At 44.0% G+C, this 16,412-nt stretch overlaps 1 protein-coding gene across 5 annotated transcripts in view; it reads right to left on the reverse strand.

The window, feature by feature from the left end:
* Positions 1–16,412, reverse strand: part of LOC137411728 (KN motif and ankyrin repeat domain-containing protein 1) — a 160,102-nt gene that overhangs the window by 45,513 nt on the left and 98,177 nt on the right. For all 5 annotated transcript variants that reach the window (XM_078780205.1, XM_078780181.1, XM_078780188.1 and 2 more), the window contains exon 8: positions 9,236–9,378. In XM_078780205.1, the coding sequence (XP_078636331.1) occupies positions 9,236–9,378 (143 nt within the window). The remainder of the gene's footprint in view (positions 1–9,235; positions 9,379–16,412) is intronic.

Genomic DNA, 16,412 nt, shown 5'->3' on the forward strand with positions numbered 1-16,412 from the left:
GACCGAGAAAGACTTGGCTAAAGATGGTCTAAGAAGAAATGCGGGCCAGGGGGTTAACAAGGGGAGATGCAGAAAATAGGGCAAAATGGAGAACATTGTCATGGGGACCGCAAGGCTAACCCCCGCTCTTGCAGGGAAAATGGCCTTTTAAAATGCCTGTTGTTGTTGTTGTTGTTGTTGTATGTTAAAGCTGCATACAAAGAAACGATCCCTTATGCTTCTATAAAGGGAGGGGCGGATGAGAGTTAGAGAGAGTTAGAGAGAGTTAGAGAGAGTGAGAGTGAGAGTGAGAGTGAGAGTGAGAGTGAGAGAGAGAGAGAGAGAGAGTGAGAGTGAGAGTGAGAGTGAGAGAGAGAGAGAGAGAGAGTGAGAGAGTGAGAGAGTGAGAGAGTGAGAGAGTGTGAGAGTGAGAGAGTGAGAGAGATAGACGGAGAGAGATAGACGGAGAGAGATAGACGGAGAGAGATAGACGGAGAGAGATAGACGGAGAGAGATAGACGGAGAGAGATAGACAGAGAGAGATAGACGGAGAGAGATAGACGGAGAGAGATAGACGGAGAGAGATAGACGGAGAGAGATAGACGGAGAGATATAGACGGAGAGAGATAGACGGAGAGAGATAGACGGAGAGAGATAGACGGAGAGAGATAGACGGAGAGAGATAGACGGAGAGAGATAGACGGAGAGAGATAGACGGAGAGAGATAGACGGAGAGAGATAGACGGAGAGAGATAGACGGAGAGAGATAGACGGAGAGAGATAGACGGAGAGAGATAGACGGAGAGAGATAGACGGAGAGAGATAGACGGAGAGAGATAGACGGAGAGAGATAGACGGAGAGAGATAGACGGAGAGAGGTAGACGGAGAGAGTTAGACGGAGAGAGATAGACGGAGAGAGATAGACGGAGAGAGATAGGCAGAGAGAGAGACGGAGAGAGATAGACGGAGAGAGAGACGGAGAGAGAGACGGAGAGAGAGACGGAGAGAGAGACGGAGAGAGAGACGGGGAGAGTTGGAGAGAGTTGGAGAGAGTTGGAGAGAGAGAGAGAGCGCTGTTCGGATGAATGTGTTCAGGCACTGAGCAGCTAAGAGCCATTCACCCGAAAGGAGCAGAGAGCCATATAGCTGAATGGAGCCAAGTGAAAATTAGCTAAAGTGAATATGCGCCATTCAGTCAAATGGAGCTGAGCCGCATTGAGGAGACTGGAGCCGAGCCCCATTCAGCAGACTGGAGCCGAGCCTCATTCAGGAGACTGGAGCCGAGCCTCATTCAGGAGACTGGAGCCGAGCCTCATTCAGGAGACTGGAGCCGAGCCTCATTCAGGAGACTGGAGCCGAGCCTCATTCAGGAGACTGGAGCCGAGCCTCATTCAGGAGACTGGAGCCGAGCCCCATTCAGCAGACTGGAGCCGAGCCCCATTCAGCAGACTGGAGCCGAGCCCCATTCAGCAGACTGGAGCCGAGCCTCATTCAGGAGACTGGAGCCGAGCCCCATTCAGCAGACTGGAGCCGATCCCCATTCAGCAGACTGGAGCCGAGCCCCATTCAGCAGACTGGAGCCGAGCCTCATTCAGGAGACTGGAGCCGAGCCCCATTCAGGAGACTGGAGCCGAGCCCCATTCAGCAGACTGGAGCCGAGCCCCATTCAGCAGACTGGAGCCGAGCACTAATCAACCGAGCACCATAACAAATGGATGGATTCGGCCAAAACTTGGTGGACAGGTCGAGTGTGTGACAAGGACAAATTGATTCGATTTTGGTGAAGATCCGGATCCATGTCCTCCCCATCAGTGGGATAGAAAAAGCATACTGTTCAGCCTGAGGGAGACATGTGCCCTGCCGAGTGTTGTTGTAGTTCTTTCATGAAATCTTTCCCTTCCATTTCTTAAGTTATAAATTCCCTCTAAGATTACTTGTGTGATTTTGTGTGCGTCTCTTTGTGAATGTCTGATCCATGTGCTCTGTAATTAGAATGTATATCGTAATTAGAATTATTTCTATAATTCTCCTCTAAATCTGCCTTTCCATTTCCCATTTCCCCATATTTCCCTATTTTTCTGGCCCACTCCCCTACTCATGCTGCCTTTGTTCTCCTTCCCATTTTACATCTTGCCAGCACCAAAAGTGAAATATCGTCCCTCATCTCCCTCACTTTCCCATGCTCACGCAATAGCTGTTATACGCACAAGTCATGCACTCAGATGCAGACAGAGATGGCAGACAACACAGGACTTGAAATCAGACAAACACAACTGTTGTCCTTGGGAGGGAAACTACTTCCTGGCACGTAAGTGCCGGCGGCACCATCGTGTCGCGACGCTTTTCTTTCCGTAGTCAGTGCTGAGCATCAAGCAAGTAAGCAGCGCATGCCATTTTTAAAGTCATTCGTACGACTCTGCCAGGGGTAAGAATTCAAACATCTGACCTTCCACATTCAGGGTGGCACTCTAACTATAATGCCACCACCAAGTGGGTGATGCCACTGAGAAACAACAGCAGCATTTAAAATGTTTTTTTTTCAGTGATGTGTTCTAATGGGATTTTAATAATCCACTTTCCACCTTTGCATTACATCGCTCAATTACCACTCCAGTCCCACGTACCCCACCCTAGCTCCCAACAGCTCCAATACCATTATCAAAGAGCTTCAAAAATATTTCTCAGATATTTCTGTCCAGGTCACTTTTTCGTTTTCGTCTCCCTATTCCCCTTTGATTTACCAGTCTGCAGTTGCTTCCTTCTGTCGTTTAACTGCTCCATAAATAGTCTGTACACAAAAAAAGAAAGAATACAAATCTTGTGATTGGTGGGTAAGCTGGGAGAACCCTCAAGGATCAGTAAAGCAGCAGTCTGACATAGTTGATACGAATAAATTCTACTCCAACAATAACTTATTAGACACCGCCATCAACATCCATGGCGAAACCCACAACTTGTGACAGCAAAATAACTTAAATGAGCCATGCCATTTGTTTAGCATCATACTTATTGACCTGCTTATTGCAAAAAACATGTCTACCTATATTTGCAAAAAGCAAACACTGAGCAGAGGAATATATATCCTCATATGCACAGAGACACACTCTCTAGCACATGATACAATATGATACGAGTACTTGCACAATGCCAAGAGGAATAGACTAAACATATCCGGAAGCTCAAAATGGAGTTTGCATAATATGGCATCAACCATCACAGCAGTCTCAAATAATTGGTTGGATAGTCTTGGCGAGGCAGTTTCAGATGGGAATAAAGAGGGTGTAGAGAGGGAGAGCCGAAGGGATTATACTATGATGCAATAAGAGAATGCAAAGCCACAAACATGCCTCTGGTGGGAGAAAAGCAAACTCTGCTCCTCAGCATCCTCTCACATGTAACCATCAGGAATTTGGATTATAGATTAGACAACACAGCTCCAGCTCACAGAGAATCAGATGCATTGCACTCCAGCCCACAGTCATGGAAACCAGTTTGAAGATGTACAGCCCAAAACAATTATCAGATAGTTCAGACCAATGAGTTTCCAGGAGTGCACCTCTGCCAAAGGTTAACCACAAAAAATAATTGGAAGGTTTGATATGCAATTTTTTTTTGAAGAGGAGATAATATTATATCACTTCATGGTAACTACTGTACAAGTGTGGCAGAAAACCATCGTGGATCTCCATGCCAGCTGACGGGACACTCAACTTCACATCCCATCTAATTTGATGGCGAGCAATTTCACTGATGCAATACCATACCTGCGAACTGCCACCGGAGTGACAACATGCAGTAGTCGCCAAAAATATTGGCACCCATGCACTTTTTCAAACAATGCACCATTTTTCCAGAAAATTGTTGAAATCAAAAAATATTTAGGTATCCACATATGTATTTCTTTGGTTTGCAGTGGAACAAAACAAAAAAAGCTGAAAAAAGTACCAAATCTCAGCTTATTCCACACAAAGATCCTAAAATGGCCCGGACAATATTATTGGCACCTTTTAGAAGTTGTTAGAAATAATTCGATTTCAAGCAGGTGATTCTCCTTTACTTTGGAATTGAACTCACCTATAGCAGGTACCTGCAATATAAAAATCACTCATTCAACCAGTTTGAAAAGAGAAAAGGTGTCATTCTGCTGTTTTGTGTCACTGTGTGTACCGCAATGAGCATGGAGAAAATAAGGAAAACCAGGGAAATGTCTGAGGAGGTCAGACACAAGATTGTAGCGAAGCATGGACAATCTCAAGGCTACAAGTCCAACTCCAGAGACCTTGATGTTCCTGTGTCCACCGTACGCAATGTTATCAGGACGTTTAAGGCCCAAGGCACTGTAGACAACCTCCCTGGATGTGGCCGCAAGAGAAAACTTGATTGAAGATTGCAGCAAAGGATTGTTCGAATGGTGGAGAAAGTACCTCGACCAACTACCAAACAGATTCAAGCTGACCTTCAGATACAAGGTATAACAGTTTCAACTCGCACCATCTGTCACCAACTCAATGAAAGGGGGTTCTCTGGTAGGAGACCCAGGAGGACCCCACTACTGAGAGTGTGACATAAGAAAGCCCGACTGGAGTTTGCCAAAACACACCTGAATAAGCCAAAATCCTTCTGGGAGAACGTCCTGTGGACAGATGAGACCAAATTAGAGCTTTTTGGTAAAGCACATCATCTGTATGTTTACAGAAAACAAAATGAAGCCTTCAAAGAAAAGAACACCTTCCCTACAGTCAAACATGGAGTAGGTTCAGTGATGTTTTGGGGTTGCTGTGCTGCCTCCGGCACTGGGTACGTTGAATGTGTGCATGGCATCATGAAATCAGGAGATTACAAGGCATTTTAGAGCGCAATGTTCAACCCAGTGTCAGAGAGCTGGGTCTCCGTCGAAGGTCATGGGTCTTGCAGCAGGACAATGACACAAAACACACTTCAAAAAGCACCCAGGAATGGTTCAAGACAAAACGTTGGACTGTTCTGAAGTGGCCAGAAATGAGTCCAGATCTAAGTCCCATTGAACACCTGTGGGGAGATCTGAAAACAGCAGTTGGGAGAAGGCACCCTTCAAATCTGGGAGAACTGGAGCAGTTTGCACATGAAGAGTGGTGTAGGCCAAACTGCCAGTAGAGAGGTGCAGGAAGCTCATTCATGGCTATAGGAAGCACTTAACTGCAGTTATTTTGTCCAAAGTCTGTGCTACCAAATATCAAGTCAAGGGTGTCAATAATTTTGTCAATGCCATTTGTTTTTATTTTCTGATTTAAAAGGATATACTAAGTTCTGAATCAAAAACAAAGGTTCTGTAATATTAACAGTGAAATAAAGAATTGTGGAGACCAAATACTTATGTCAATTGAAATTTTTTTTTTTTTAGAGAAAGGTGTGAGTTATTTGAAAACAGTGCAAGGGTGCCAATATTTTTGGCCACGACTGTATAGTCAGGTTGGTAATTGAACCCAGAACAGGAAAAGTAGGTGGACGACACCACCTGTCAGGTGTCTTGTCTGCTCCAAGAAGATGGCACTTCAGGAAGCACACTTTTGTGTCTGCAAGTTATATGTTGGTTTTGAAAATCTGCTGTATGGATTTAGCCACAAATGGATGCAACCACCACTTTTGAAACTGATATTCGATCTTTTGAGGAGATAAAAGTTTACCATGAGCGGATGACCTGGTGCATTTTGCCATGTGCTCACAATATCTGCCATGTAGAATTATTGGCAAATGAACAAGGGAAAGAGATATACGTTCCCGCTTGGCTCATGTGTGGCATTTTAAATATATATTCAGGATTTAAAATTTTACACTAAAAACGAAATAGAATTCGAAAACAAAGCAGTTGAGAAAATGTCAGGTTACATATATTTAGCAACTAGAATTATGTTATTTGCATTTCCTGAAGGGTTTTCCCCAACAGTTTGACCTTGGGCGATACCACAAATGTGCAAAAATGAAGAACTGATCTGGGGAAAGTGGAGGGGGAAATGTAGCAATTTCATTAAAAAAAGTGTGGGGGTGGGAATAGTCCCATAAGCCATAATTGTGGATCCCATTGTTTCATCATTCAAAGCAATTATTATGAGGGAGGGACGGGGACATAAAGGCATATCCTAATGAACTATTAATTTTTCACTTGTCCTTCAAGGTGCCCAACCCTTCCTGGAACTACACAATACATCATTATACTGGCTATGGAAGCCTTGATTAAAAAACCCCAAAAAAAACCACATGATGTTCACACTACAACTTGAATTTATGTGCGAACATGCTATCCTCATCCTATAATGTGCTAAAACCTCCAATACCAATTTCTAATCTTGCCCATTCTTCCATGCTGCCCGGATTCGTCAGGGCAGAGCGGTCAGAGTCAGAGAGCAGATTGGTCCCCATGGACCGGCCTGGCCCTTTCCCTCTCTCTCTCGCTCCACCTCTCACTCTCATCACCTCTCTCACTCTCATCACCTATCTATCTCTCACATCACCTCTCTCTACCTCTCTCTACCTCTCTCCACCCCTCTCTCTACCCCTCTACCTCTCCCATGGCCCTGACTTTGTGAAGGTGGGGGTACACCATCCTGGATGTGGGGATCTCTGGGTCAATCCTGGGAGATCGATCGGCTGTCTCCATGCCGCGGGCTTGTTTGAGAGAACTGTCTGGGGCTATACAACAAAAACACCAACCCCAATCTCTTCCTGAAAAAAGAAAAGACTAAAATCTTCCGAAGCTCTTTATATTGTGGTCCTTTAAATTGCTCTTCTGTAGATTTTAATTTGTGCAGCACCAGAAACTTTTCTTGGTATTAAACTTCATTTTTCAACAAACCGTACTTTCCCATAGTAGATTTAACAATGTTTGATTTATATCCTCCCAAAAATGCCATCAGGGTCAACAAGTGTCATAAAGACCCAAGTGGTGGCATCAGCTGCTCTCCTATTCGCCTTTCCATTAACAACAGGAAGCGCACAGCCCATTGCAATCCCTTCCACCTGTCTTTGCTAGCTTGTGCTGTATTGGGATGTTGTAAGGTGTAGGACTAGTTTCTCAAATTACTGCATCAAAAGACTCGATACATCACTAGAAACCCAAAATAATTACTCCATTAGTTCATAATGTGGGACTGAACCAGATGAATTAGCTCGATCCAACCACAGCACTGATAAATTATTTGTTCTTTCTAACTTGAAGGGGATTCCATATGACAGCAAAGTGTTTTTCCATAACTGGAAAATTTGGGAATGCGAGTCGTCCATGGAGACACATTGATAAAACATAAAGTTTGTTATCTGAGTAGCTCATATTCTAAAGAAAATCATGTTGACAATTTGGAGCATTGATATTGCTGGCCCATACCAACAACGGCAAAAAGGGTTGGCGTCAGGAAGGGCATCCGGCCGTAAAATATTGCTTCAAAAAGGGGACCGAAAAACAACAACAACCACAGTTCCCGAAAAAGGCCAACCCCTGCTTGCGGGGAAAAATGGCCTCTAAAGGTGTTTTTTTTTAATTTATACCAACTGAGTTTATTTGCATCATTTACTTGAAGATTAAGAGATTAAGTAAGCACAATAGGTTTTTCAAACCCTACTGTAGGATGATCTACACAACCCATGTTAAAGGGACAATTCTTGGACATTTTACAGTTGGCACACACACACACACACACACACACACACACACACACACACACACACACACACACACACACACACACACACACACACACACACACACACACACACGCTGCATTCAGACCACTTCACTTTTTTCACATTTTGTTATGTTGCACCCTTATGCTGAAATCGTTTAAATTCATTTTTTCCCTCATCAATCTACAATCAATACCCCAAAATGACAAAGAGAAAACAGGATTTTAGAAAGTTTTACAAATTTATTAAAAAGAAAAAACTGAAATATCACATTGACGTAAGTATTCATACCCTTTGCTGACGGAAGCCTCTCGGTGAAAGACACATGAAAGCCCGCTTGGAGTTTGTAAAAAAGCACCTTTAAGGACTCTCAGACTGTGAGAAACAAGATTCTGTGGTCTGATGAAACCAAGATTGAACTGTTTGGCTTCCGTCTGACCACTCTGCCATATAGCCCAGATCGGTGGAGTGTTGCAGTGATGGTTGTCCTTCTGGAAGTTTCTCCCATCTCCAGAAAGGATCTCTGGAGCTCAGCCAGAGTGACCATCCGGTTCTTGGTCACCTCTCTTACCAAGGCCCTTCTCCCCCGATTGCTCAGTTTGGCCGGGCGGCCAGCTCTAGGAAGAGTCCTGGTCGTTCCAAACTTCTTCCATTTAAGAATTATGGAGGCCACTGTGCTCTTGGGAACCTTCAATGCAGCAGAATTTTTTTTAGTAGGCTTCCCCAGATCTGTGCCTCGACACAATCCTGTCTCTGAGCTCTGCAGGCATTTCCTTCGACCTCATGGCTTGGTTTTTGCTCTGATGTGCATTGTCAGCTGTGAGACCTTATATAGACAGGTGTGTGCCTTTCCAAATCATGTCCAATCAATTGAATTTACCACAGGTGGACTCCAATCAAGGTGTAGAAACATCTCAAAGATGATCGAGAGAAATGGGAGGCACCTGAGCTAAATTTCAAGTGTCATAGCAAAGGGTATGAATACTTATGTCAATGTGATATTTCAATTTTTTCTTTTTAATAAATTTGCAAAACTTTCTAAAATCCTGTTTTCTCTTTGTCATTATGGGGGATTGAGTGCAGATTGATGAAGGAAAAAATGAATTTAAACGATTTCAGCATAAGGCTGCAACATAACAAAATGTGAAAAAAGTGAAGGGGTCTGAATACTTTCTGAATGCACTGTATCCACACACACACACACACACACACACACACACACACACACACACACACACACACACACACACACACACACACACACACACACACACACACACACACACACACACGAAAATGTTCTCCCCTAAAAAAACCTTTGCATGAAAAGTTATAGTAAGGCTGTTGTTAAAATGTGTGTAGTCTGAAATCAGAAAATCCTTTTATTAATGAATAGCTTTATAAATGCAGTGTAAATACCAGTACGTTTGTAGTTCCAATTGCCTATAGAGCTAAATAAGGAGGAATATTGATTGTTTGAAATCCCATCTTTAATGATCTGCCAATTGATGAGACCTACTGATTACAAATGTGAGATAGGATTCAATTCGAACAATTTTGCTATTTTTGAAAAAAACAGGACCAAAACGTTGGAAAATGCACCTGGCTGGACTTGGTGTTGACACTTCCAAGGCTGAAGATTCGTTGTACAATGGCCAGATCATCATTCCGTGTCGGAGCAGCAAGTGAGGCAAGCATGAGTGCTGTGTAGCCAGCATGGTTTGACTGGTCCACATTGCAGACACCTAGATGTACAGAAATGCATCCAAATAAAGATGTGGGGGAAGAGGATTAGTGAGGGTAGAATGAAAATAAAGCAACAAGTGAAAAACTGATTGGCATCAATACTCCTTTGAATGAATGCCATTGTTAAATACAGTATTATATATTACAACAACAGAAACCAATTTGAACCCCATTGCACAGCATGACGAGGATAAACAAACAGACTTGCGACCTTGTATGCCTTGTATGCAACCATTTTATGCCTTAAACTTAAAGCCATAATATGCCCTAAATAACTTATTTGGTGAAACTGCCAAAATCAAGACTCTCTGCTTACCTTCACTCTTTCATTCCTCTTTTCTCCCGCCTCTGGAACAAACTTCCTCACTCTCTTCAATCCCACTCCACCCTCCAGGTCTTTAAAACAGATGTTCACCACCATCTCTTATCTTCCCCCATCAAAAACCTTTTATCTTTTCTACCCCAATCAATCCACCCCAACCCACCTTCTGCAAGAATAAATCTCATTTGGAAAGGGATTCCTTTTAGGATCCCAAGGGGGTTAGGGGTTGTGTATGCCCCCCCTGCAAGCGATCACAATCAAATGGGGAGCTATTCAGTGGGGAGAGAGAGAGAAAGAGAGAGAAAGAGAGAGAAAGAGAAAGAAAGAGAAAGAAAGAGCAAGAAAGAGCAAGAAAGAGCAAGAAAGAGCAAGAAAGAGCAAGAAAGAGCAAGAAAGCGCAAGAAAGAGCAAGAAAGAGAAAGAAAGAGAAAGAAAGAGAAAAAGAGAAAGGAGAAAGGAGAAAGGAGAAAGGAGAAAGGAGAAAGAGAAAGAGAAAGAAAGAAAGAGAAAGAAAGAAAGAGAAAGAGAAAGAGAGAGAAAGAGAAAGAGAGAGAAAGAGAGAGAAAGAGAAAGAAAGAGAAAGAGAGAAAAAGAGAGAAAGAGAGAGAAAGAGAGAGAAAGAGAGAGAAAGAGAAAGAAAGAGAAAGAGAGAAAAAGAGAGAAAGAGAGAGAAAGAGAGAAAGAAAGAGAGAGAAAGAGAGAGAAAGAGAAAGAAAGAGAGAAAGAAAGAGAGAGAAAGAGAGAGAAAGAGAAAGAAAGAGAAAGAAAGAGAGAGAAAGAGAAAGAAAGAGAAAGAAAGAGAGAGAAAGAGAGAGAAAGAGAGAGAAAGAGAAAGAAAGAGAAAGAAAGGCAGAGAAAGAGAGAGAAAGAGAAAGAAAGAGAAAGCAAGAGAAAGAAAGAGAAAGAAAGAGAAAGAAAGAAAGAAAGAGAAAGAAAGAGAAAGAAAGAAAGAGAAAGAAAGAGAAAAAGAAAGACCAACTTCTATCTACCCATCCCAACTTTCTCTTCCTCATATGTGGTGATTTCAATTGTCACCATGCCAGTTGGCTGGGTGTGGGCACCTCTCTCACCAGCCATGGCACTTCAGCAAAGGACTTCTGTGACTCACTGGGACTGACACAATCTGTCAATTTCCCGACCCGGATCTCAATCAACGGAGCATCTTCTCTTCTGGACTTGGTTATGACTAACTTCCCTGAAAATGTCTGCTGCTCTTCTTCTGCTCCAATCGGCTCATCTGATCATGTGCTTGTTAAAGTGGACATCTCTCTGACCATTCTCAGAGAGCCTCCTCAGCGTCGACGAGTCTGGCATTTCACTCAGGCCAACTGGCATGGTCTTCAAGCAGCCATCAATCATCTGGACTGGTCTCCCATCTCTACCGCCTCTGACATCAACTCATCCTGGGAATTCTTCCAAAGTAAACTGCTCTCTCTCATGCACAGATTTATCCCATCTCGTCTTCAGTTGTCATACCCTTCCTCCCGTCCATGGTACACGGAATCTTGTGGTGAGGCTATTACCCAGAAACAACTTGCTTTCGTCTCCTGGAAAGCAAATCCAACGGAAGGAAATCTCATTTCCTTTCACAAAGCCCGAAACAAGTGTGTGTCCACCCTCAGGAGAGCCAGGAAACAATATCTCTCCGTTCTCAGGACCGAACTCTTATCTGTCTCCCTCTTCCAAATCCTGGTGGCGTCTGGTCAAATCTGTTTCTGGTGTTTGTTCCCCCTCCATCCCCTCCCTCACCTCAAATGGCCACACGGCTGACTCCGCGCGTGAAAAAGCTGAATGCCTCAACTCTGTGTTTGCCTCTAAATCTTGTGTCCCAAACCCATCCCTCTCTGTACCCACCATACCCAGTCGTACCCAGCTGCTCCTGGACTCTGTGTCCTTTCCTCCTGACAAGGTGGAAAAGTTTCTGTCAACCCTCGACTCTGATTCTGCAACTGGACCTGACGGCATCAGCCCATGGGTCCTAAAATCTTGTTCTTCTGCTCTTTCACTCTCTCTCTCTCTCTCTCTCTCTCTCTCTCTCTCTCTCTCTCTCGCCCCCTGCTGGTCGTTGGTGAGTCGTGCGTGGGTGTGGCAATCATGGCTGCTGTGTGTGAGGAGCTGTGAGTACTGTGCTGTGTGTTTGCCTTTCCCATCCCCCTTTTCACTCCCTCTGTGTCCTTGTACGTGTTTGTGAAGTTTTCCCCGTGTTTTCCTTCTTCGTTGAGACAAGAGAGAGAAAGAGAGCGCGCACGGTGAGTTTGGTGCGAGTCCTAAAGAACCTTGTGTTCTTCGGGCCTGTGCTCTGCTTGTCGTGTTTTTCATTATTGTCGTTTATCGGCTCCCTTATTCTATTTCTTTTCATTTTACCTTCGCCTGCAGGCTTTGCTTGCGATAGGTTCTATTTTGTTTTGCTTTTTCAAATCTTTCCTTAGTTTTGGTTCATTTATCGCTATGGCAAACAGTCGTTTGCAGAGAAGCATTTACGAGTCACTTACTCGTAAAAATGGGGTAATAGTTAGTCCACCCGACGGGGTTCGGGTCGATGACGTCGTGATGGGCTTGGGTGAACTCGTTGGTTTTGAAAATGTGTTAGCAGCTTCAAAGATGAACCAACGAGTTGTTGTTTTTCTTTCCGAGGAGCGCTATGTCGCTCAGGCGGTTGAAACTGGTTTGTCCTTACCGCCAGATATTTTCGTTAACGTTAGTATGTTGGACTCACCGGCGATGAAAATCACTTTATCTAATTTACCGCCTTTTGTTAAAAACGAACAGATTTTGTCCGTTTTAACACAGTTTGGCACCGTGGTGTCAAAAATCTCCATGATTCCCTTCCGTTTGCGTTCGGATTCTACAGTCCGCCATATCATGTCCTTCCGGCGGCACTGTTACATGGTGTTAAAAAACAATGCTCAATCGCTCAATGCCTCAGCTACGTTGGTCGTTGAAAATCGAAATTATCGAATGTACATCGCAACAGAGACAATGACGTGTTTCACGTGTGGTGCCTTCGGACATTTAAAAGGTGCTTGTCCGAAGTGTATACCCGGTGGCACATCTAGACAGTCAGGAACAAATGCCGATCCTAGTGGCACATCTAGACGGACAGAACCAAATGTCGATCTTCGCAATGATAATGGCGCGTCTGGGACGGCAGATCAGCCTTCACATTCGAGCGCGGAAATCGATAATTCACCGGCTGATGACGCGGGTTTTACTACCGTGTCCTCCAGGAGGAGTTATAAAAGAGGAAGCGGTAATGAGGACATACAGGTGAGCGTTTCGAAAAAGATAGCGCCGTCGAATGAACGTAATGTTTCTCTTTTAGAAACAGAAGCTCCTGCAGCTGGTCTTCTGCTGCAGAATAGGTTCAGTGTGTTTGCAGAAATGGAAGAAGACGCTTCCGTTCATTCCTCTCATGAACAAGGACCAAGCGCAATGCCCCAAGATGTTGTGGTAACCACCCCGGTTACTGAAACTAAAGTCAAGAACCATAAACCTGCTCTCGTCCCACGCCCTGCTGACGATGAAGTGTCTGAGGTAATGGAGGCAGAAGAAGTAGCAGCTCCAGAAGGAGAGTGCAAAGCCTCTGATATAAAAACGTCAATCCCTGTTACGGTTTTTAAAACTCCCGCTGTGGAAACAGCTGCACCTTTAGTAGAAGACGATATCCCCGTTATGAGAGCATCGGTTTCGGTGTGTGGGGGAAAAAATGAAGACCTTTCGGATTACGACTCAGATGGAGCCTCGTCGCTTGCCTCTAGTGCTAGTAGCGAGGTCTGGAATGACCCAGCAATAGCCAAGGAACTGGAGGGTGATGATGATTTATCACCCACGGAAATTCTAAAGTTTCTTCAGGACACCTTTCGAAAGAAAAAGGTTAAAATTATAACCTTCTTCCCGAACCTGTCCGGCTTTATAAACTCCTCAAGACGTCTCCTCCTTAAGGCTGAACAACTTGGTGTGACTGAGTCACAAGTATTTCGCCTTAGAAAGTGTGTATTGAAAGCTCGGAAAGAGCTACAAGCACACCCTAACTTCCCTTTACATGATAAACCTTCCCTACCTACACCATGACCTTCTCTGTTGTAACTTTAAATATAAATGGGGGACGCTCACCCCTGCGTAAAGCTCAGGTAAAGTTGCTTGTCGAGCAAAAACATTTCGATGTTGCTCTTTTGCAAGAGACAAGATGTAGCTCTTCGTGCATGAGCGAATGGACTCGCATCATGAAAGGACAGTGGTTCTTTAGTAGCTTGACCTGTCCTAGTGCTGGAGTGGCTATTTATTTAAATCCTTCTTTCTGTCCTGAAAATGTCACTTTTAAGGAGATTACCAAAGGGCATTTAGTTTCAGTTAATTTCTTTTATAATGGTTATAAACACACTTTAATAAATGTATATTCACCCAGTACGAGCACAGAAAGATGTCTTTTTCACACAGTTAGAAATGTCCCTCACACACCTTGATTTTGATGGTCTTGTTTGTCTGTGTGGGGACTTTAATTGCACACTGTATCCCACCCTTGATCGTAATGGAGAAGAGCCCCACCCATCAAGTACAACACCCTTAAAGAGAGCATTGTCCAAATTCTCCCTTATGGATGTATGGAGACTCCAGAACCCATCTGCACGGCAATACACGTGGTGCCGATGTGCAAATGGCCGGTTATCTCTTGCAAGGCTAGACAGATTTTACATCAATAATGACTCTCTAAATGTCATAGACCATGTTGACGCCACCCCAAGTGGTTTTTCGGACCATCACATGGTTGTTCTTCATATACTCTCCCCGGCTCGAAATCGTGGCACTGCCCATTGGACCTTCAATGTGAGTTTTCTGCAAGATGACGCTTTTCCTGTCACCTTCCGAGCCTTTTGGGAAGCTTTACTACTACGGAAGCCTTCCTACTCCTGCCTCACACAATGGTGGGACAATGCGAAAACCCATATTAGGACCTTTTGCCAGCAATATAGTTCCTTTTGCACAAAGAATGAATCTGCGCTGCAATCTCTAATTGCCAAAGAAATATTGTCTCTCCAGTCAAGCCTTCCAGCTCCCAGTGCCGAAAGGACTAGTTCTCTAATAGCAACGAAGAAAGCACTCCTTGCTCAACTCTGCGCAAAACAAGCCATAGGGGCTCTAATAAGGCTACGAATGGAGAACTACAGCTTTATTGATACTCCTTCCAAGTTTTTCTTTGCTTTGGAAGCACGAAAAAAGAGAAACCAGCAAATAACTTCGCTGCAGGCACCAGGAGGCCGAACAACACACGATCCAAAAGACAGAAGCTTGACAAAACAATACTTCTCTGACTTGTATTGTGCCAGAAACACTAAAGAAGACATGATTCGTTCCTTAACCACTTCTTTGCCCACCTTGTCCGAACCTGCATGTCAACAACTTGACAAGGAAGTGACTCTTGACGAACTCTTTACTGCTTTGCAAACTTTGCCCACAGGTAAAGCTTCTGGACTTGATGGAATCCCTGCAGAGTTCTACAAAACCTTCTGGGATTTGTTGGGACCTGAGTTGCTTGACCTCTTAGTTGATAGCCTACGAACAGGCTTGTTACCAATCAGCTGTCGCAGGGCTATACTTGCTCTCATACCTAAGAAAGGAGACCTCCAGCAGCTTAAAAATTGGCGTCCCATTTCGCTCCTCTGCACGGACTACAAGATTTTTTCAAAAGTTCTTGCCAACCGCCTCAAACCTCTGATTGGGGAGATTGTACACCCCGATCAATCCTATTGCATTCCTAAAAGGACAATACACGATAGCATTTTTATTGTACGTGACATGATTGATATTTGTATTGCTGAACATAGAAATGTTGGTCTGGTGTTTTTAGACCAAGAAAAAGCTTTCGACACGATTGATCACTCTTATCTCTTTGCTGTTTTACGGGGGTTTGGTTTTAAGGAAAATTTTATTTGTTATATCAAAATATTGTATAATAATATTTTTAGCTTGCTCAAAGTTAATAACATCTTAAGTCAGCCTTTCCCTGTTACCAGGGGTATTCGTCAAGGGTGCCCCCTGTCTGGCCTTCTATACTCCCTATCAATTGAACCTTTACTACATCGTTTACGCACACGGCTACAAGGGTTTTATCCTCTGCCGTTAGAAAATCCCGTAAAGACCATTGCTTATGCGGACGACCTCTGCGCAATTGTGTACTCCGATGACGATGTTCGCGCTCTGGTTTAGTCTGTCGAGGAATTTAGCCTGGCAAGCTCGACTAAAGTTAATTTGGAAAAGAGCAAAGCTTTTTACTTAGGTCCACGGAATGAAACTCCCCCTCCAACCCTACCAGGGCAGCTTGTATGGACCAATGAAGGAATACACTACCTCGGTGTCTTTCTTGGAACTCAAGATTTTATTTCAAAAAACTGGGAGTCGCTGATTACCAGAACTGAGCAGCGGTTGATAAAATGGAGGGGACTATTGAGGCAGCTCTCCTTCCGGGGTCGTACTCTGGTCATTAATAATCTCGCGGCATCAATGCTCTGGCATGTTTTCAAAGCACTGCAGGCCCCAGGTTTTATCCTTAAAAAACTTCAAAGCTCTTTTGTAGATTTTTTCTGGGGGGGAAAGCACTGGCTCCGGCCAGGAATACTAAGCCTGCCGACTGCAGAAGGTGGACAGGGGCTAATAGATGTGACGAGCAAAGTGATGGCTTTTCGCCTCCTTTCAGTACGAAGGCTTCTATACTCC

This window comes from Myxine glutinosa, chromosome 1 (assembly GCF_964187855.1).
Source record: "Myxine glutinosa chromosome 1, kmMyxGlut1.1, whole genome shotgun sequence".
NCBI lineage: Eukaryota > Metazoa > Chordata > Myxini > Myxiniformes > Myxinidae > Myxine > Myxine glutinosa.